General features: G+C 34.6%; 3 protein-coding genes across 3 annotated transcripts; all 3 read left to right on the forward strand.

Moving 5' to 3' along the window:
• The first annotated feature begins 7,974 nt into the window (after positions 1-7,974).
• On the forward strand, positions 7,975-8,658 carry LOC132178490 (uncharacterized). Its single transcript, XM_059590918.1, has one exon. The coding sequence runs from the start codon at positions 7,975-7,977 to the stop codon at positions 8,656-8,658; it is 684 nt and encodes a 227-aa protein (XP_059446901.1).
• Positions 8,659-9,794: 1,136 nt separating this feature from the next.
• Positions 9,795-10,819, forward strand: LOC132177023 (heavy metal-associated isoprenylated plant protein 8). Its single transcript, XM_059589218.1, has 4 exons — positions 9,795-9,870; positions 9,970-10,151; positions 10,346-10,433; positions 10,533-10,819. Exons 1-4 carry the CDS (start codon positions 9,816-9,818, stop codon positions 10,817-10,819), a joined length of 612 nt encoding a protein of 203 aa, XP_059445201.1. The 5' UTR covers positions 9,795-9,815.
• Positions 10,820-11,943: 1,124 nt separating this feature from the next.
• Positions 11,944-15,041, forward strand: LOC132177841 (uncharacterized). The gene is made up of 4 exons (XM_059590310.1): positions 11,944-12,752; positions 12,951-13,191; positions 14,130-14,247; positions 14,397-15,041. The coding sequence occupies exons 1-4, from the start codon at positions 12,163-12,165 to the stop codon at positions 14,486-14,488; spliced, it is 1,041 nt and encodes a 346-aa protein (XP_059446293.1). The 5' UTR covers positions 11,944-12,162; the 3' UTR covers positions 14,489-15,041.
• Positions 15,042-22,810: the final 7,769 nt, after the last annotated feature.

A 22,810-nucleotide genomic window follows, 5' to 3' on the forward strand; every position in this document is an offset into this window, starting at 1 on the left:
TTGTGACTCTGATGTTTTATGTTTTAAAGATGTTTTGGTAAAGCCTTTACACCCATTTCTTTGCAAAAGCCAAGTATGTTTGAAAGAGTTTTAAACCCTTCTTTTATTGCTTTGAGTTGCATGATAATATGATATTTGCTTTACATATGTTTATTTAGTAGCCTGGAATGAGGTAAATTAGCCCATAGATTTGATAGAAGTCTCAAAACACAGTTTAGAGCTTTTGGCTGAAACACCTAACTCACTAGCCAAACGTACGCTCTCGAGGCCGTACGTACGACCAGGGAGCAAGCCGTCTGCCCCTTGGCTCTACTTGTGCAATATTAGGGTTCAGCAACCCTTTCTTTGTTAGATAGGACTTAGTACCATACTCGTAGAAGTACTTTAGTACTGCGCATAACAATGTGTCGTATTTTGTTATAGTAGGGTTTTGTGATGTCGAAGCATTCGAGCAAACGAACGAGGTAAGTAAACACTTACCAACACTTTCCTTAAAAATATGGGATATGTCAGCTGACTAACTACGTGTATGATATGAGCATGTCTACATTTTTGTAATAACTTGGTAACAGCTTTAAAAATTGGTTGATAAGATGCATTATATGACATAGTACACCGGTACGTGCGGTATAATGGTCATGAGCTTACTATATATACTTGATTCTATAGTCAAATGTGTGTGTTGTTATATGGGCCTATCTAATGGTTGTTTAGTGATAGGCGCAGTCTTAATGGGCGGTCACTACAGTACGTACATCATTAGTAGCGTGGGCCACCCAAGGTCGGATTCGATCGGGTTGCTAGTGTTATGGATGATAGCGTACAATGGTCGAGGCACCGACATTGTATTACAAGTCCCTCGAGGTAGTAACAACCCTGCTGAGAAGGGGTAATATCTCGGGTAGACCATATATGATAGTTATGTCCTATAAAGCATTAGTTTTCTGCATTAAAATACTTAGGCGCTTGCCACCTGGAATACACCACATTTTTATCAACCAAACAATATTTTCGAGATGTATTAACGGATACAACACCTCATTTCAAAGTTTACCAATGATTGCACGTTTATTTCTACCTAATAATGTTGAGCTCTTGTCATACCCAATTGTGAGGTTTACTTACTAGGTCATTAGACTTACGCGATTATTATTTTGATAGGGACCTTGTTTTTAGAAGCCAAGAGTGGTACGGTTGCCATTATAGATTTTGCTTTAAGATCTTCATGTTGTTATCAGGTTTTCCTTATATTATTAGTTGCTACATGTCTTTAATTCAATAATTATACTTGTCCCTATAATGATTCTTTGAAAGTTAGAAGCCACTGAGGCAAGGCCATAAAGTGAAAAGAATGGTTGATCCATAGCCACTGTAAAATATTAGTAGATCCTTGTATCATTGGGGAGAACCTTTAACTTTGGTAAATTATCAATCAACAAATTTTGACGGCTTAGCTTGAGATCCAGATCAATATCCATCAAACTACGCTTTACACAATTAGCAATTTACATAGTATCAAAGGCGAGGGGCAGAACTAAACAATTAAGAGTGGGGGGACAAAATTTTAAAAATAACAATTTAGGGGTAAAAATTTAGTTTTTATGGGGGGAATTTGTCCCCTTAAAAGATTACACAGTTCTGCCGCTGTCTAAGGTGGTTAGGTGCTTCATATTGAGTGACAAAGAGGTCAAACTTTTACATTGTCTTATAGCCAATGACCGAAGGTTGGTGAGGTACCCGTCCATTCCTTGAAACAAATCTTATAGTCTCAGATAACCATATACAGACAAAAACCAAAGCGAATTTAATGATCCATTCTCCAACAAGCACATATACTTTGTTGTTAGTTCCAAATACCTTAGGTTGATCATGTTCCTTATATCTTTGGGCAACTATTCAAGTTCCCTACATCCATCAAGTAGTAATATTTCCTAATTGTGCAGTTTGCATATGAAATTAAGAAGTTTCTTGATTCATTTATTCTAAGATGGGTTGAGATATCTTAAATGTTTTAGAGTACCGATCAAATTTGACAACACCTCAAAAGACAAATTACTTAAACTAAGCATTTGCAAATACTTCAATATTGAAATGCTTGCTTCAAATGAGAACATGGGTTGTTTGGCTGTGAACATAATGGTGCAAACCTTTGTTAACTTGTCTAAGCATTTTGGAATTCTTCACACGTTTTTTAAAATCACATGGACATTTTTGCTACAATATGGGTCTGGGTGCATCAAAAGATTTATGATATATTCTTTGTCCTCGTATCTACCGATGACAAATAATGGATTAAGAAAAGAGTGAGTCAACCGGTGCATGACATGCACATCCTATTTTGACAACATTAAATTGCTATTTATCCGATGCAATCTCATCTAATCTCTCTCTAATGGCCTTGATTTTATGAGCCAATTTGAAAGGGGAAAGTACGTATAATAGTCGATGCAAAAGAAATGGTGTACCTTTGTAGAAGTGCCCCTGTACGTGGCAACCACTTGATTCCCTAAAGCTTGGTACTCCATTTCATCAAGCACATCCTCGGCATCATGAAGGATATTGTTGACACGTCCATCTAAACTACTCATTTAAACCCTTTCTAGCCTATTTAATGGATTAAATTGATCTAAATTATTGGTATGACCAAAATTAGCAAAATTACATATCTTATAACTTCTTAAATATTAATAGACATTATTGGTTTTAATTGAGATCTATAGATCACGAGATATTGAGAACTCAAGATACGAGAACTTTAGATCTCAAGATCTTGAGATCTCAGTATCTAAAAGCCTTTAAATAGCAGCGGGAAGCAACCCCATAAAAATTTAAAAAAAAAAAAAAGCTTGTTAAATATTAATAGTTATTAAAAAAAATTCGATAAATATGATGAAATATTTTATTTTTAAATGTTAAATATCCTTAAATAAAAAAAATTAAAAAAAAGGGAAAAAATAAATATGTTGAATTGAAAATCGCTCCAAACTTTGAGAGGGTAAAGTATATTTTTTTCCCTTTTTTATTTTTTATTTTAAAAAAAATTAAACAAAATTTTTTAATTTTTTGTTTAAAAACGAAAATTTTTATTTAAATAAAAAAAAACTATTTTTTTATTTAGTTTTAAAAAACAAAAAATTTCATTTTATTAAACGAAAATTTTATTTTTTTAAACGTAAATTTTTATTTAAATAAAATTATAAAAACAAAATTAAAAAAAAAAAATGAAAATTTTCAATTTTTTTTTTTTTAAATTGGCCATCGTTTATTTTTTATTTTTTATTTTTGGTTAGTTTTAGGTTTTTTCTAGAAGTTTTATTTACTTATTTTTTTTTTTAATTTTACTAAGGGTAATTTCTTCATTGGAAAAAATATTGACAATTTTTGGTAGTTTGGGGGGGACATTGTAAATTGAGTGGTAGTTTGAGGAGGTTATGTGGACTTTCCCCTTTTTGTTTTAACTTAGAGTTCAATAATTTGTAATGTTCGATCAAAGTTTTTACCAAGCCTAAAATATCTAACCAAAATCGCTGCATGAAAATATAAGAGATCGTTAAAGATGGGAAAGACTGGTCAATTTCTTTTAGAGATGAACTGTTTGTAAAAAATGGAACTCATTACCTTAATTGGAAACTGCTTAGTCTCTTGAAATTCGACTAAAACAAGTTTGGAAGTAAGTTTTGATAAGAATAAATTATATTAAAAAAAAAGAAGAAGCATAAATAATGTTAATTATGCATTTTCATAACTAGATTAATGACAATCAATTTAATAATCAATATCTAATTATATATAATCATAATTAATAAAAATAATCCAACTTCTCATAGCAATAAAAAAAAAAAAAAATTAATACTACATTCTAACAAATAACATGATAAAACCATCCTACTATGCATTAACACTAATTATTAATAGAATGAGAAGTAGATAGAATTGAAATGTAATTTAAATTTATATAGGTTATGCAAACTAACACGAGATTAGGAAATTAAGTAATTGTGTCCAATCGTCGTCGATTTGATCTATTTTGACTCTAATATGCTAATTTCATATTTTGTTCCTTTCGAGTTCACGGTTCATATAGAAAATTGCAAGCACGATACTCCCACACCCACACCCACATATATTGGATGCCTTTTGATATCTCCATATAATCCGACGTACTATATTAAAAAGATACATCATTCAAAAGCAAAATTAATTATTATATCTTAAAGTTGTTTTTTTTGTTTTTATCTTGAATTCTAAAAGCTTAAGCTGATAAGAAATTGTGAATTTAATTATTTATTTAGAGAAATGCAAGTACCAAATTTTTTACCAATAGATGGAGTGCTTATTTATTAAAGATGATCAATAAAAATAAATGCTATACTATTAGTAGACTTATAAGTTACACAATATTTTGGTACTCATCACTTAATAAAAGATTTGATACGCACATGCAACTTTTAATTGAAATTAGGGGTAAGTTATAGAGTAAAGGTTTGAAATCAAAACATTTGTTATAATATCATGTTAAATCACTAATTATCTAAAAAGTTTAAACTTAAAGGAAATAATGAATTTAATAATTTAATTAATATTTTGATAACGACAATTAAAACTTAACTTGTTAATTTTTCAACTTGGAAAATCTACTCTTTTTTAATTTAATTTAAATCGAAGTGAATAGCATAATACTAAACAACCAATAAATAGGTATTAACTTTGGGTTCATGTACTTGTACCATCGATACTAATTAGATCTTTCCATCAAATCTCGCATGCACTATTTTTTTTGGTTTGTTGTTTCCCTTCCTTCTTAATTTTAAGGCTACCATGCAAGCTTAATTAATATATATATAAAAGATAAGTGAACAGAAAAAAAATAGGAATAAGCGAATGTCAAAAGTTTGAACTATGTCTTTCAAGCGGTGTCTACTTAAACAAATTGAAAAAGCACAAAAAGCGCTTGATGATCCTAAACCCCCCTCGGAGGAAGAATTAGAACGAGATGTATGTTAATGTATAGGATCAAAGTGCAAGAATCTAATCATATTTTAATTTGCTTGTTAACATTTTGTTTGTTTGTCTGTTTTTTGTTCATCATTTTGCATATATGGCTTCAATAACTTATTAACTTTGGTGCCCTTAATTCCTCTTGCTTCAGGGGATCAGAGTGGTCATCGGGGTCAACAAGTGTTGTAACGATTGTTTTTGTCGTCTCTCGAAGCGCTGTAAGGCTATGCCAGGTACAACTTTATCCAAATCAATCCTTTTTCTCAATTGATTCTCATATAAGTATTTTGAGATTTGTGCTTGGTTTGTTTCGGCACAAAATAATTTTCAAAAAATGTTTTTATTTTTTATTTTTCAGTATTTGGTAGGACTAAAAATATATTTTATTTCTTGTTGAAAATATTTTATGAGCCTTAAATATATCTAATACGAGCTACTATAAATTCTTAGGTGTTTCTAAAGTCGATCTTGTAGATGATCTTAATGAGAGGGAATGCACAGTAGCTTTGACCGGTGTGTTTAGCGTAGCAAAACTCAAGAAATGGTTCTGGAACCAATACAACAAAGTGATAAGAATTGTCGAGGAAGAAAAGATAGGAGGAGGAGCAGCAGCAGCAGCAGGTGTTGAACAGGAGGAGGAAGAGAAGGTGGAGGACGACGATGATGATGAGATCTTTTCTTCTCCGATCGCCGAGATATCGATGAATAATTGCGAAGTTCAACAAGATCACGGAGAGGAGGTTGACTGACACAAGCAATGAAGGAAGCGTACGTTGAACAAGCACAAACAGGAAGGGAAAGCAAATAAATATTGGATTATTGTGAGGGGAGATAAAATAATTATGGGATGAAGAAAACTTCGTTTGTGAATGATCCATATATTGTATTGAAAGTTGCATTTATATGATTTTTGTTAGAATATATGCAATTATTTTCGCATCATCATTATTTCAACAATTTTTTACAATAATTTTTAATATGAATAAATTTTTTCTTTAAATTATATATATATTTTTTCTCACGTATATTCTTAATAGGATTAACATAGAATCACGAAATATTCAATGTTAAAGAAGCTAGAGACCATACTTAATTATCTTAGGAATTTTTTTTTTAAATAGGGCTGACAATTTTTAACACAATTCGTGAACTTGATACAAATTCAACACAAAATTAATGAGTTGGATTGATGGGCTTGTCATAGTGGAACCAATATTTGAGAAGAAGATACTGAACATAACTTAAAAAATAAATAAATAAAAAATAAAAAATAAAAAAGTAAAAAGTAAAAAATTATTTTCAAAGGGATGAACTCATTAAAAATATAAAATTTAGTTGAATTTTAAAATTTTATAGATTTTTTTTTTTATATATAATAATTTTGAGGGGATTACCGTCTCCCAAGGCCAGGGCAGGTCTACCTCTGTTGCCCTAGCTTCTCTCCTGGTAAGTGATAACATCATAAACCATGCCTCCATAGCCATGAAACTCTACTATCATTCAAAGGGGGAAAAGAAGAAACCATTGGAATTGTGATTAATTTCAGGAAATCTGCTTTCGTTGTCATCACTAATCCAAGTTATAAGACTAAGAAATTTTGGAAAAGAATGAATTAATATGTAGTACATGTGAATAATGGCCTCAATAAAACAAATGATATTTGTGTCATTTTATATATTACTGAGAAATCATACAAATGCTTCGATAATGGACAAGCTTGGACATCCAGAGATGAAAGATAAACCAACTAGAAGAATTATTTAATGATGATGTGTGCCAACATGACAAATTATGCGGTCATTGTGAACGGAACCCCAACGGGGAGGATCACCCCTTCTAGGGGAATGAGGCAAGGGACCCTTTGTCTCCATACTTATTTATTATTTGTGCGGAAGGATTGAAAAATGATGACAAAAATCCTAAGTATCTATGAGGCTATCTCGGGTTAGAGACTAAACAAGGATAAAACATCCCATTTTTTCAATCGGAATCAAATACCACTGAAGCAATGAAGATTTTTTTTTGGAGAGTTCGAGGATATATGCGTCTCAAAGTTACGATCAATACCTGGGCCTCCTAGCTCTTGTTGGAAAGTCTAGGAGCCAAGCTTTTAATGGGATCAAAGATCGTGTATGGAAAAGGTTGCAAGATCGGAAGCTGAAATCCTACTAAAGGTGATTATCCAAGCCAACCCGACGTATAGTATGAGCATCTTTATGCTTCCAAAGGGCCTATGTTCGGACATAAATTCTTTAATGCAGAAATTCTGGTGGACCCAAAAGGATAAAGCAAAAAGTATCAATTGGATGAGTTGGAAGAGAATGAGAGTTCCAAAAAATAGAGGTGGGATGGGTTTCCGGGACCTCCAATGCTTTAACAAGGCTTTGTTAGCAAAACAATGTTAGTGACTTTTCCAAAACCCGAACAGTTTACCTTCAAAAATATTGAGAGCAAAATACTATCCCGGATGTTCCATTTTGGAGGCACAAAAGGGTAATCACCCTTCTTTTGCTTGGAAAAGTATTCAAGTGGCGTGAGAACTAAGAAGGGAAGGTCTTGTCTGGAGAATTGGAGATGGCAGCAAGGTGAGGATTTGGGGAGAAAAATGGGTTCCTATACCATCTACATACATGATACACTCCCTTCCACGGGCCCTGATGAAGTGGCAGCGATCAAAACAATCCCCATTACCTACACTAGCCAGCCTGACACTCAGATTTGGAGGAAAATGGCTTTGGGGATTTTTTTTTTCATTTAGAAGTGCATACTATCTTGCTAAGGAAAGAGAGGAAAGGCATCAACCAGGAAGCTCATCATGGGTTGAACACAGTGAGATATGGACGATGATAATGGCAATGGAGCTTCCAAAATGCGGCAACAAACTTCATGTGGCGGGCTTGCCATAATCTGCTGCCTACCAAGGGTAATTTGTTCAGGCGCAAAGTGGTCTCGAACTCATTGTGCCCCATTTGCAACATGGAGGAAGAAACGGTGTTTCATATTTTATGGACATGTCCATCAGCCGTGGATGTCTGGGGGGCTAGTGAGAGATGTTTCCAAAAAGGTTCTCTGCACGACCCTGACATATTACGAGTTGTAGAGGGTTTTTTAAATAATTATGGAAAGGAAGCTTTGACTGTTTTTGTGGACACGGCTCGACGAATATGGTTCCGCAGAAATGAGGTGATACACAGGGGAGTGTTCTCTCATCCGAACGCAATTGTTGGTGAAAATAAGAAGGCTGTAGAGGAATACTGTCAAGCAAATGCCACTGTGCAAGGAAAAAGAGTATATGAAAGTAGCATGCCATTGAGATGGATTGTACCACCTCCTGGTTGGTGCAAGGCTAACTGGGACTTGGGCCTTGACAAACAACCTGAGCGTTTTGGAATGGGAGTCGTGGTGCGTGATCAGATGGGAGATATAGTCATAGCCAGTTGCACAACGAGACCGGGGATTCCTGACCCAACATCTGCTGAAGCTATGGGAGCTCTATTCGCTGCTTCTTTCTGGCAACAAATAGGTATTCGACGATTAATTTTGGAGGGAGATGCTCAAGTTATAGTGAAGGTTGTGGCGGGACTGGAAGGCAATGGCACTCGGTTTGTGCGCATTGTGGATGGCACCAGAAAGACTCTCGACACCTTTCAAGGATGGTAGTGTGTTTTTATTAGTAGAAAGTGTAATATGACTGCCTCTTTTGCTTTGTCAGCAAAGGAGACTAGATAAAATTTGGCCGGAGGAAACTCTTGAATGTATCTGTGATATTATTTTGATAGAAAAATTACTCTGTCAATGATTGATTAATGAAATCCATTATATTAAAAAAAAACTAGAAGAATTATTTACACTATTAATTTCACAACGAGAAGAAGAGGAGGTAAATAAAAAATAACCAAAAGCAGTAATTCTTTTACAAGTGCAATTATTATAATTATAAGAAAACAGAAATAAGTGCAAATTAAAGCTGAGAATTTACTTTTCTTAACGCCTAGGTATATATGTTCTTGTAACTGAACTTTTATTCCTTACAAATTTATTACCAATAAATCCAAGGCTCTATGAGTGGTAATGCTGTATAAATTTCCTTAACTTTGGGCAACCCAAAATTACTTCTGAGGTCTTATATTTCAATGACAATTTTCGGATGTTAAAATCATTTGTTTCATGAACAGTTTGGAATTATCAACTCGATCCATAGTTGGAATTGCATTAATTTGTCAAAGATTAATGAGAATTAAAAAACTACCACATATAAACGATATTGGCTAATTAGGTAACATAGTAACCCCATCTATATCCAATGCAATTACAGTCACAGAGTTAATGAAAAAATTAGAAATTTTTCATCTGCTTGAACTGCTAATAATTAGTCCAATAACATATTTATAAAATCTGTGAGATACAACTTAGAGTAGACAAATATTGGAGCAATTCCTCAAGAGATAAATAGAACCAGAGAGAGATCAGAGACAACCTCATTTAAATGTCATTTTGAGGTACGTACCTTCCATGTAAAACTTGGCAATTTTTGTTCATCAACCCAACCTGACCTTGAAGAGATAGAAGCCATGGGAAAGGTACTGAAACACCTCATAGATACTTCAAAAACCATTTATTTTAACGGTATTATTAAATCTTATTCTTTTCGCTAGGGAAAAAACAATCAAAAGACACAAAATGGAGCCCAAAAGGAAGAGAAAAACGACCAGGGTGATGGGGAGAAGAAGCAAGAGAAGGCTGATACCAAAAAAGAGGAACAAAAGGAAGAGAAGAAGACAGATAAGTCGGGCAAAGATATTGTGTTGAAAGCATACATGCACTGCGAAGGATGCTGTAAAAAAGTTTCCAAATGCTTGAAAAGTCTTGATGGTAATGCTTGACGATATCTATATTAATTTTTCTGTCTATATATCTTCGTTAGTTTATTTGTTTTGATAATAAAATTAATTTGTGCATTCGAATGATTAGGCGTTGAAGATGTCACCATAGATATTGCAAATCACAGGGTGGTTGTGAAGGGCAAAAGAGCCGATCCACAGAAAGCCTTGCAAAGGCTTCGGAACAAGTATAGTAGAAACGTTGAGCTTATCTCTCCGCTGCCAAAATCCAATAATGAAAAGAAAAAAGAACCCGAAAAGAAGAAAGAGGAGGTCAATTACCTACAAAACATTTTTCTTTTTTTTTTTTTTTAAAAAAAGAAAGAAATTCATCCTGTGTCTTGTGCGCACAGGAAGCAAACTGAGGGTGTTACATCAATAGTTCGGGATTGTGCTACACTCTAGCTTGCATTTTGTGCACAAAGCAAATTAAAATCTTTCTCTTACTCTTGATTTTCTTTTTGCAGGTCCAAGTGAAGGTTGTGGCCCTCAAAATGTACATGCATTGTGAAGGTTGTGCAAATGATATCAAGAAAAATATAGAGAGAATGAAAGGTAAATCTATATTTGATTCAATTTTTCTTTGGAATGAATATGATAGAGTGAAAATAAGATTTTAATTATTTTTTTTTCCCGGAAAATTTTGCAAATTAGGAATCCTAACAGTGGAAGCAAATATGGAAACCTCACGAGTGACGGTGAGGGGAGTGTTCGACCCACCAAAACTCGTTGAAATCATCAAGAAGCGACTTGGAAAACACGTAGAGATTGTGAAGCAAGAACATGCAGAGAAAGGATCACATGACAAGAGTAACAAAAAAGATGCAGAAGGGGAAAAAGGGGGAAATGTTTTCCAATATCCTCCCCAATACTCAACCCAACATATTTATCCCAACCAAATGTTTAGTGATGAAAACGTTTTTTCATGCTCAATAATGTGAAATATATATATGAGTCTATAATTTAATGAGAGAGTGAGCGTGTGAAAGGCAAAAAAAATGTTTCGTCTATTTCTCTTTTCATTTGTTTTGGTGGATGAACTCACAATTTTTTCTTTTTTTTTCTTCTACATGTAATATTGCAAGAAGTGCTACTTTCCATTAGAGGTTGATTTTCGTGAACAAAGTCTTCCTTTAAATTAAATTGGAAAAAATTGCTTAAAATCCAATGCATTAAACTGATATATGTTTTTAGACTAAATTGAATGAAATTACTTCCCTCCAATTTGATGGAGGATAATGTAATCAATTTCTTTTAACATGATAAATTAAATTTCATTTTCATGAACATTACTTGGATATATAGTTCATTGAAAAAGAACCATTGCAATCACGTCAAAACTAGACTTTTACACTTTCTATATATCACCAAATGGTCCAAATCCAAACCCAAATCCACGGAGTGAGAGGGACATGGGCAAGAATTGAATGTTATATATATATATATATATATATAACAACCAACTTTGGAGATGTTATGCTGTATTAATTATAGTCTCCTTATTTGAGAAACTGAGAATAGGAAATAATCATCAATGTTTAGTAATTAATGATAATTATGAATTGTTTTCCCAAAAATTTACAATCATAATTACGTTCTTAATAACCAGAGCTTAAAAACGCTTTTCACCCAATAAAACAAAATAAAATTTTTACCTTAAAAAAAAAACTCAAATGAGAGAGTCATCTCATCTGAATAGAATACTGTCATAATTTCCATGGCTTTCTATTCTCCAACGGTTACAGGAATTAATCTTTTAATGGAACAATAGGACGTCGTCAAATGGGGTTCGACCATCGCCGGCCTTATATTTCAGTGAAGATCTGATTGGTAATTGTACGTACTAAATCGAGATGTTATTGGAGGGGAGAGACTGGTCGACCAACCCCACATTGTTTTTGAAGGCATAAAGCATATTATTGCCAACTAAGATCTAACACCAGCAACGTCTAGTTGAGAATATTTATTAAATTATATTTTTATTTTTATTTTATTATCTTGGCTCAGGTTAGCTGGTGATGGTCCACAGACTCAACACGGTCAGACTGGGCGTCCTAGAGACACTAAACGCCACAGATTTCGCCACGTGTCTAAATTCTCCCGCTTCGTGCATCTATCCGTTAACCCTACTCTCTCTCTCTCTCTCTCTCTCTCTCCCTCCTCCCTCCTCTCTCTCTCTCTGCAACTCGTCCTCTCCCCGTTGAAGAAGAAGAAGAACAGAAAAAGTCAAGATTAGAAAGAAAAAGGATTTATTGAAAAGAAAAAAAGAAAAAAGATTTTGGAAATGGGGAAATTACTCTGTGATTCGACGACCGTTGCGGAGACATTTCAAACCTCATCACCGACCGTTCCGTGGAGGGACACAAAGTCAGCGCCACTGCCAGACGCTCTTGATGCGATCGAGGCCGTGGATCTCGTTGACCAGACGACGACCGCCGCCTGGGACGATGTTCACGGGCTGGAGGAGCAGCAGAGGAGCCGCCTGCAGAGGCTGCACGCCAAGGGCGTGCTGTGGAAACACCCGCAGGACGAGTCCCCCTCGGCTTCGCTGCTCTTCCGGCTCTCCCACGGCGGAGAGGTTTCGGCCGACGGGAACTGCCTCTTCACGGCGTCGCAGAAGGCCATGGCAGCGCGTGGGCTCGACGCGCGGGAGCTGCGGCGGAGGACGGTGTGGCGGTTCCTGGAGGACTTTGGATCGTCCGGAGGGGGGGAGAGGGAGGCCATCGACGACGCGATCCGCCACATGTACGCTCCCGATCTGACGAGCGGGTGGGGCATTCACGTCGTCCAAGAAGTCAAGCTCTTGGCCAAGAAATCCGATCGCTTGGCTTTGGATTCCGCCATTGACGAGCTCGTTCTTCTCGGCATGCAAAGGTTTTTTTTTTTTTTTCTTTTTCTTTTTGATTCTTAGATCTGTTTCTTTGTTAACAAATTCTCAGATCTGAAAGGTTTCAATTTTTATTTTTATTTTTTAATTTTTTAAGGGTTTAATGGTCCAATGTTACTGCAGATTTTTGTGGCATTGTAGATTTGTAGTTTATTTGGTTTGTATTTTTATTTTTGTGATTGAAGAGAAACGGCGGCGGAGTCTATATACAAAGAGCGGTGTATTCTGGTGGATGATGGTCCGAGTTGGGCCAAATACATGTCGATCTCTGGTTCATCTGATGATGAATTTGATATCATCACATTGCAGTATACTGAGGAGGGTTTATTATCTGTAGATGAGAACAGAGAAGGCCATGCTGCGGCTTTCGGAGACGATATAGCGATAGAGTGTCTTGCGACGGAGTTCAAGCGGGAGATATATGTGGTAAGCACAACACTGTTTCTTAGATTCATTGCATTTTGATTCGGATATTCATACTTTGTCTGATTAATAAAGTTTGGTAATGTGGTTGGTTATATAACTGTTTTTAGGTGTACTTTAACTGGGGTATATCTGATAATATTGAGATTTTGTATGATATTATCTGGTAATTGTAATAAACTTGTCTTTCATTATTATGGGTTTTACGCATCAGTTTTCATGCTTACTAATGTTGAGGTTGGATTTTCTTGAAGCTATATTTTGTGAATCCCAATATTGATTTCTCTTGACAAGAGTATCATTTCAAAATTTCTATGCAATTTTTGAACTAAATATTTTTAAGCATCCAAATCCCAAGGTCATGTAACACGTCCGAATTCTACTAATTTTACTGTTCTCAAAGAACCAACCATTACTCTTTATATCACAATCACCATCATTGTTGTCACCATGACTTCACTTTATCATTATCACCATCTCCATCGGCTGCTGCCACCATCTCTATGCTATTATAACCACCATTACTAATTTACCATCAGCATTGTAACCACTGTTAATACTTTAATTTCTTAATTTTGAATATACTCATCCAAACATTGAAAATTTTTCATCTGAAAACAACCTAATGAATAGTAAAAGGAATGTTTAGTTCAACTTGTCTCGCAAAAGTCTTCATTTTAAGTAGCTATTGCTGGTCATCTTGGAAAATATGTTCTATTTTAAATCTGCTCTTTATGGGGTGCATATACTTCTCAATGCGAAAGGTGATTAACCATAATATAATGAGAGGTAATTAGTAGATTGGATGTAGGTAACCACTCTTTGGTTGTAAATAATATATCTTCTTTTAACTTTGGAGAAGAATTTTTGCTTTGTTAAGTCTTTGGACATTTACACTAAGAATGATGTATCATTGAGTTTCCTAGTTACATTTCTTACAGGTGCAAGCACATGGATCAGATGCAATGGTTGATGAAGAGAATTGTGTTTTCTTCCTCCCACATCGTCCAAGGAGTCAAATTTGTGAACCTCCCTTTTTCCTTTTCATGAAAGGAACAGGTAATGGAGCTTTTCATTTCTGCTTATATAAAAGCACTGGGTGACGATTAACTTTTGTTCACTTACAAATCTCAATTTCCCATGAATGCTTTGGGGTACAACCAACCAGTAGGATCTTTAGTTACATTTCTGAGCATTTTTACTTACAGGTTGGTGTGGTGCTGGAGCAGATCACTACGAGCCCTTGATCGCCCATCCTTCTTCGTATGTTTCTCAGGAGAAGGTTGCAGTGGTACTTTGAGGATATTAGTTCTACATTTTTGTGGGGTAGAGGCTAAGTAGAAGTAGTTGTTTCATTTATTTTTTTTCCCCGGTGATGTTTCGCACGCAATCTAGTTCTCCTGATTCCTTTCTGGGTGGAGAATTTCATTGCATAGAATTCTTTTCTTTTTTGTTAGCAATAGCTAGAGTCGACCATCTTTGACTCTCTCTAGCAGGTCTTATGCCTGCAATTGAGCAACCTGTAGTAATGTTTTTGCGGGCTTCTTTTGTTGTTGATGTTGTTGTTGTTGAGTTTTCTTTAGAGTGCTTTGTATCGTCTAGCTAGGTTCTATTTTTATCCAAGATGAAAAATAGTGCCGTTGTGTTGTATTGATAGAAGTGACTCATTTTCTTGTCAGTCCATTGACTGATCCATTGTAAAACATTTGTCTGACTTGGTGAGTCGCATTGCGATTGCGGACACTTGGCTTATATATTAATTTGCATGCCTGGAAGCCCAATAGGCACAATGCATTGTACTAAAACCTTTTCAGTTTTTAAAGACTGGTTGCCAGGTTCTGGTTTACTGTTGAGAGCTTGCTTATGGTGTCATCCTTTTCTTTCTAAATTGAACAAAGGTTTCCTTTAATCCTTCATATTTGTCCGGTTTATACATTTTTCCTCATGTATGAAATATATATATATATATATATTTAAATGTTGGGTTTATGGGCTGACAAGCCCATATGACTGAAACACCAACCCATTTAAATCAAGCATTGCTCCACTAACCCGGGTCTACCGAATACGTGATAACTGCCGCACCACATGGCAATTGAAGTTAAGTCACTATAAAAGGCAATTAAAGTTAACTCACAATACAAGGCAACTAAAGTTAAGTCACCATAAAGGGCAATTGACTAGCACTTGTGGTCTCTTCTCTAAATTTTGCTTATTTTTGCAATTTATTACGATTAATGCTAAGAACCATCTTCTTATCCTTCTAAAGCTGATTTGATTTTCAAAATCGTCATTGAATCAAAAATTCAAGTATGATTTATGTAAAATTTAATGGTAATTTTAAAAGCACATCAGCTTTAAGAGGATAAAAAGACTAAAAGAGAGTCTCTAACATTACTCATTTATTACTGAGAAATGATAGACACAAAATTTTGGCTCAATTTTTTTCTTATGTGGTTTTTTTTTTTTAAAAAACAAAATAAAAAATAAAAAACCCTGAAGTAATAATGACTATTTTTTTTATTAAATTGCCATTTTTCTGAAGATAAATATCATTCTTTTTCTTCAGCATCGGAATTATTACCCTCTTGACAGGGTTTATAGCTTATTTCGTTTTTTTGTTTTTTTTTTTTTTTTGCAGGTGCAAAATTGTTCTAACAAAAAAGTACTATTTGTTGATTAACTAAAACAATAAGAATGGCGGTATAAAAGAACAGGAATTGATGATGACCTACTACTATTATGGAAAGTCGAGCAAAATAAAAATAAATGTAGCTTATGTTGATCGATTTCTAGACCAAAATCCCAACAAATAAACAAATAAAAAGAAATCATATGGAGAAAAATATCTAGTGTCAAAGTAATGAAGCTGTCCATTTCTTTTGAGTAGCACATAGAATAGAAACACGCCCTCATAAATCATACCACCGCCATTTCTCTTTTACTTTCTTCCCAGACGAAGAAACGCATCCACCCATACTTTTTTAAAACCACCACAAATAGCGACAAATCTACTTGGAGAAGAAAGTAATGCCTTTTTTTTTTTTTTTTTTTTTGTTCATGTCAACGTCACTTTCAAGTCCCTTCTTTGAAACATCCTTCAGCTTCAAACACGTTAGTAAGATGCCATCTTCTGGAGGGGAATCTAAATAAACCGTCCATTTTACAAAAAGCATATGCCAATTCGTTGAACCTGAGTAGTCAAAATAATGCATGCTAGCTACTCAAACAAGTCTAATTTATTACCTAAGAAAATATTAGATTATTAATTATTTTTTTTATCAATTTAAAATTTTAACATAAATCATAATTTAACCATATATTAAAATAAAAATCTTGAGTTTAAACATTATTTCCATCTAAACATGAGGACATTAACATGCCAAGCCAAAAGAATATATGGGCATGCATAAAAAGTTGGATTTAAAAAGTGTGTGAGTAAATTTACTTTAACCCTTAACTAGATTATCTCAGCAAAAGAAAAAGAAAACCGAGTTTATTTATTTATTTTTGGTTCTAAGCAACCAACTATATTATTTGACACTGGCCATGATGTTCTTGTTCTCGGTGTTTCCATCAACACTAAATATTTTTTAAACCGAATGTGCATTTACTTTACAACCTCTTTTTTCTAAATCCAACACACGTGCCATTTCAATTATAACGGGCCTTAGAAAAAGCATAGAAATAACGTTTGGCATATATTTAATTCGAGGACCCGCTTCTCTTCCAATGCGCATGCATGATGCACCCAAGAAAAGTAGGAATACATGGCCGGCGCTTTCTATTGGTAACTTTTTAAACTTATTAACCTTAAAATAGGGTGGTTTAAATTTATGGTTTTAAAATGTGCGCATTTTAAAATGTATGATTTGAAAATATTATTTTTTTTAAATTTACTGTTTACTTGTGATTTAAAAATATAAATTTTTTTAAGTTTTCAAACCACAGTTTTTTTTTTTAAAAAAAAAATACTCCCAAAAAACATATTTTTGTCATTTTATTTCAAATCACACTTTTAGTTTGAAATTATTATTTAAAACCACAATTTAGAACAAGGTTGACACTTTTTTTCTTTGAGTTTTTTTTAGGTACTTTTTTTTTCTTTGAATTATCATGAAAATGGAATATAAGATTTATATGTCTTTGTATATATGTACATATAACTTATAATAAAACAACATGCAATCGGTTAGAGACCACGCCTTATGAAGCGGAGGTCATTAGTTCGAATCTCTCTTCCCTCTCTTGTGTGGACATATCAAAAAAAAAAAAAAAAAAAAACCAACAACAACATGCAATCATGCATATATAGAATGATATTTATAATCATGGACAAAACTAGGGGCGAAGGGGAGCCATAGCCCACCTAGCTCCGCTACTGGTTATATATATATATATGGGCTTAAAAATTAAACTACTTGATCTCTTGTGCCATATGAATGTTTTTACTTTATTTTATATACATGCATGTTCAATGTCTCTTATTAAATGCTCATTTGGGGAAAATTCAAAACCATCAACAGCGAGAGTGGAAAGGAAATGGAGGCTAAAAAAAAAAATACAGAAGCACCTAATTAAACATACACACATTCTCAACCTGCCATGGCTTTTCAAAAAGCTAACCCTTTCATGCATTACAATAATTATAAAGTAGCTAGCTTAGCTTTCCTGGAATCCACCAAAATATCCTCCTGCTTTCTCTCACTATATATAACTCATTGTTTCCACTGCTCTATTTTCAGCCATGTGAAGCTAGCCTCTCTCAGCAATTTCAAGCCCTCCACTCTTCTCTCCTTAGCTAGTTTTCTTCTCAGTATTTTTTTGCCAAAAGTGCTTTTGAACCCATATATACATAGAAAATTCCTTGTTTCCCACTTCCACAATATGGAATATCCAATCAAGGCAGAAAAATATGGAGCCATGAATAGTTACAATAAAAGTCATTTTCTTTACGATCTAATTCTTCATTCTATCACAGCATTAACATGCAGTTTAATATGTTCATATCCGTACTGGTTTCCTTCTCTATGCTGCTCAATGAAGCATTTTCTGTTTATCTCTCTCCCAAATATTTCTGCTTTCTTCGTCAACCCCAAGTGCTTGTTCATAGTAGTCAATGTCATTGTCGTCTTCCTCGTGGGGGAATCAAAGCTTGTGGGCTCAAACTCATCCCCTGTCAATGAAATTCTTGACCAATATGTCGAGAGGAGTCGCAGTCTCAGGGGACACTCCTCCACTACTCTTCAACTTCAAGAGAGAAAAGAGGAGAGGAGTTCTGAAGCTGATCATGATGGAGACTCCCAAGTACTTCTTGAGCAAAAAGAAGAGAGGAAATTCACTGATCAGGACGGTGTGAATATGGTTGAAGAAAAAGAAGTACTGAAAGAAGAAGAAGAAGAAGAAGAAGAAGAAGAAGAAGAAGAAGAAGAAGAAGAAGTTGCAGAAGGTGATGATGAAGAGGAAGAGGCTGGATTGCCTGCTGAGGAGCTGAAGAAAAGAGCTGAAGAGTTTATTGCGAGGGTCAACAAACAAATGTGGCTTGAACCCAAATGATTGGTTAATTTGTACTAATTAAAGCATGCACGATTAGTATAATAAACACCCTGCCAAAAAAGAAGAGAAAATTAGTATAATAAACCGTGGAATTATCATTTCTTTTAGGTATAGAAATCTCGAAAGATGCTCAGTTTGTGTGCTCTGAAGAACAGCTTGATGTCATGTTATCATATAACAATTAAGTTATAATTAACCTGAAAAATATGTACACAGTGCATTCTTTTGAAAGTAATACACAAAATGCAAAAAACAAGGGACATAGTTCATGATCTTCATCATCCAAATGCCAACTCAACTCATCATCTTCTTCCCCCATCATCCTCTTTCTGATATATGAGATTGTGAGTACATATAGAGGTGTATAAGAACAACTGAAAAAAAAAAAAAAAAAAAAAAACTCGTACACTTTTGAGTTTTGAATTTTGATATATGAGATTGTGACAAATGGTGACATCACATCCCCTTTCACATTAAAACTAAAACATAATAGAATTAATTAAACACATGAATATTATAATTAAACCGAGATATAAACCGAGATATAAACCGAGATATATATATATATATAGTGAAAATCTTTGAATTAATCTTAAATAATTTGAAGAGTGAATGCTGAGGTCTATATCTGACCCACAATGAATATTATAATTAAACATGTACTCAAAAATACACTGTACACTACGTCGAGACCATAGTTTAAATATTTTAATGCCACCGAATAGCTTGAAAAAATTAAATCCACACTTATCCCATTAGTTTAAATTTATAGAAAGAGTTAAATTTAAACATTTAATAAATATTTTTACATTTTTTAATAGGTAAGATACCATGTTAAATCACCACTTGTCTTAAAAATTTAAGCTTAATTACATGAAATGGTAAATTTAATAATTTAATTATATTATAACACTTATATGAGGTCCAACACATCAAATTTGTAATTAAAATTGGCGGTGAATTCTCGGTTAGAAGCGCTTACCACTTGGAAATAGAACGAAATGAAAGGAGGAGCGGGGAGTGCTCGTCTGGTGGTGCCGGTCAAGCAATCTGGAAAAAGATATGGAAACTGAAGATCCCAAACTCCACCAAAATGTTTCTGTGGAGGGCTTGTAATAATATCCTGCCCACAAAGTCAAATCTTAAGAAGCGGAAAGTCTTGCCGGAGGACCAATGCATGTTTTGCTGCAGGAGCCCAGAAAATACGGCCCATATTTTGTGGGACTGTGTCTCGTCACAGGATGTCTGGTGTGGGAGCAGCAGAAAATTACAAAAAATGGTGGTTGGGGGTGCATGTTTTACGAACATTCTGGAGGAAATGGTGAAGCGGCTGCCAGAGGAGGATTTAGAATTATTTGCAATGATAGCCATGGGAATTTGGAAGAGACGAAACGAAGTGCTTCATGGGGGACCCTTTACCCATCCTGACGAAGTAGTTGAAAAAGCCAAGACTTCCCTTCAACTCTTCCACAACGTAAACGCCAAGGCTCCAGAAGCACCTGCTGTATCCTCGGCTGGGAGACAGAAATGGGAACCCCCATCGTCTGGATTTTTTAAGGTGAACTGGGATGTCGCTATAGCCTCGAAGGAGAAGCGGATGTGAGTAGGTGTATTGATCCGGGATGAAAAGGGTTTCGTGATAGCAGGCCTCGCCAAGCCCATATGGGCAGAACACGAACCGGTCACAGCAGAAGCTTCTGCTGCACTCTGTGCAGTGGAATTCTGTAGAGAGGTTGGAATTCACGACATTCTCTTGGAAGGGGACTCTCTAATGGTAGTGAAGGCCATAAATGATCCAAACCCAAACTGGCTACGGTATGGGCAGCTCATAGAAGACACCAGATTGGCTTTGGGGTCCCTCCGTAGATGGAACGTTCGCCATGTCAAACGAGAAGCCAATTCAGCGGCTCATGAAATGGCCCAGCACGCTTTAAAGATCTCAACTGACCAAGTGTGGCTTGAAGAACCCCCCCAGTGTATTCTTGACATTGTTATTTTAGAGCAATTAGCTCTATCTATGTAGGGCTTTGTCCCGCATTTCTCAGTTTTTTTTGAATAAAGATTGCTTTCTCTCAAAAAAAAAAAAAATTGGCGGTGAATTGATGGAGTGACGGTTCAAACTCGAGACTTTTGTCTCTAATATCATGTCAAATCATTGCTTACCTCAAGAGTTTAAGCTTATACGAATATATAAATTTAATCATTTAATCAACACTTTAACGTTACTTACTTATTAAAAAAAAAAAAACCACTTTAACATTATCATTAATTAGATTTTAGACTGAAAATATAAAAAGAATTTTTTTTTTTTTTAATTTTTTTCAACATTACAATTAGATTTGATGGCCACTTGCTTTTGGTGACCCGTGACAAGGAATTAAAGAGATTCCTTAGTTTCGGAAGCTGGAAGCCCTTTGTGCGGTGGGGCATGGGAAGGAGATTTATTGCCAGGGATTCGGGAGGTTCAACTGAGATGGGCCAGCGTGTATAAATTGACCTTTGACCTCTTCACTGCTAAAATTCCTTCCTTAGCACCGAAGAGATGGGCTAAAAACAAGGAACATGAGTTGGTGACAAAATGCATTATTTCCGTGCCCAAATTGATCATCTTTAACGAACTCGTGCCCGTATTTCTACCCAGAAAAAAACAAAAGGGAAAAAGCTTTCTCTTTTTTACGTGAGTGCAGCCTTGCAGGCAACAATAATGTCAATTGTCCATATGTTTTTAGGTTTTCAATCATTGATAAGTATTTTCGCCCAATTACCTGGCAATCTGATCAGCATATTTGAGAGAGTATACATGAATTTATCTAACCGATTAAGTGACCGAACAATCTAAAATTTTTTTTAGCTAGCAGATTTCACGTGATTTCTCACATAATGTTTGAACAACAAATTGTTAAAATTCAAATCCTTCAATAATTGTGTACACAAGTCTTGTTTATTGAGTATACCCAATTCTTGGTTTTGGTGGGACTGGGGGAGGGTAGAGTAGGTTTTTCTTGTGACTTTAAATCATTAAATATTTAAATATGTTGCTGTATAAAATCACAGCCGTAGCCGGAAGAGACTTGGAATTTTGGGCAATCGAGAGTATAGGGGTTGTAGAGCTCACTTGTTTTGGACAATTCAGAATGAAATAACTAATATGAGACCCAAATGCTCAAATAAGTTTTGAATTACCTGTCTGTATGTTTAGCTAGATAGATCCTATAAAAACTCTCTTATATTTGTTATTCAAATTACTGACAATACTACAACAAATTACTCGAAATCAAAATTCTTTGTAAGCTATAATTTGGACACCCAATTATAAGAGATTCCTATCATTCCAATATAGGATTTTTTTTTTTTTTTTTTTTTTAACATTTGTTATTTGGCGGACAATTTTGAACGTGTACTTTATCCAAAGAGGGCATGCATTAGCCCATTTCAATGTTTGGGTTGAGTCTGGAGTAAAGAGAAAGTTTGTTGCAGCAAATTACGTGTGTAAAGGCCTCACCGAACTTCACAGCCTTTTAGTTGTTTAACTGGGCCAAACTTGGTTTTTGAATTATTAAATTGTTTGTAATGAAAATCAAATTGGGTTTTCCTAGAGTGGCCGATTCATGGTGAACCCTTCACTGTGTGCTCGTTGGCCCTACAGCGCTCCACGATGTAGTAGTATATTAAAGCTCAGAGCCCAACTCTTAAATCAAGCCTCCCCAGCCCAACTTCCCATTTAAGCCACTAGATTTAAGATAAAAGAGCTCTGACCCAACTCATTCAGTAATCTTATACACCATATTTTTATTTATTTTATTGATAGAGTATTGTTAATTATTTTATATATATATTTTAAAAAAATAATAATTGGTTAACAGTATCATATTAACAAAATGAAATAAAAGTGTGGTGTAATGCGATATACAATATTTTTATTCTACTTTGTTAATGTGACATCGCTAATTAAACTTTATATTATTTTTTTAAAATAATAATTAATTTAATGGCTAATTGATTCATCAACAAAATATAAAAATAAAAAAAGACAAAAATGTGATGTATAGCATGACTAACTTTGACA

This window comes from Corylus avellana, chromosome ca4, assembly GCF_901000735.1.
Source record: "Corylus avellana chromosome ca4, CavTom2PMs-1.0".
NCBI classification, from domain to species: domain Eukaryota; kingdom Viridiplantae; phylum Streptophyta; class Magnoliopsida; order Fagales; family Betulaceae; genus Corylus; species Corylus avellana.

Bases quoted from the DNA above. Each gene is read 5' to 3' on its own strand.
- LOC132177023 (XM_059589218.1), top strand. From the start codon at position 9,816: ATGCACTGCGAAGGATGCTGTAAAAAAGTTTCCAAATGCTTGAAAAGT. The intron at 9,871-9,969 runs GTAATGCTTGAC...TCGAATGATTAG, and splicing joins ATGCTTGAAAAGTCTTGATG to GCGTTGAAGATGTCACCATA. The intron at 10,434-10,532 runs GTAAATCTATAT...TTTGCAAATTAG, and splicing joins AAATATAGAGAGAATGAAAG to GAATCCTAACAGTGGAAGCA.
- LOC132178490 (XM_059590918.1), top strand. From the start codon at position 7,975: ATGGAGGAAGAAACGGTGTTTCATATTTTATGGACATGTCCATCAGCC.
- LOC132177841 (XM_059590310.1), top strand. From the start codon at position 12,163: ATGGGGAAATTACTCTGTGATTCGACGACCGTTGCGGAGACATTTCAA. The intron at 13,192-14,129 runs GTAAGCACAACA...CATTTCTTACAG, and splicing joins TCAAGCGGGAGATATATGTG to GTGCAAGCACATGGATCAGA. The intron at 14,248-14,396 runs GTAATGGAGCTT...TTTTACTTACAG, and splicing joins CCTTTTCATGAAAGGAACAG to GTTGGTGTGGTGCTGGAGCA.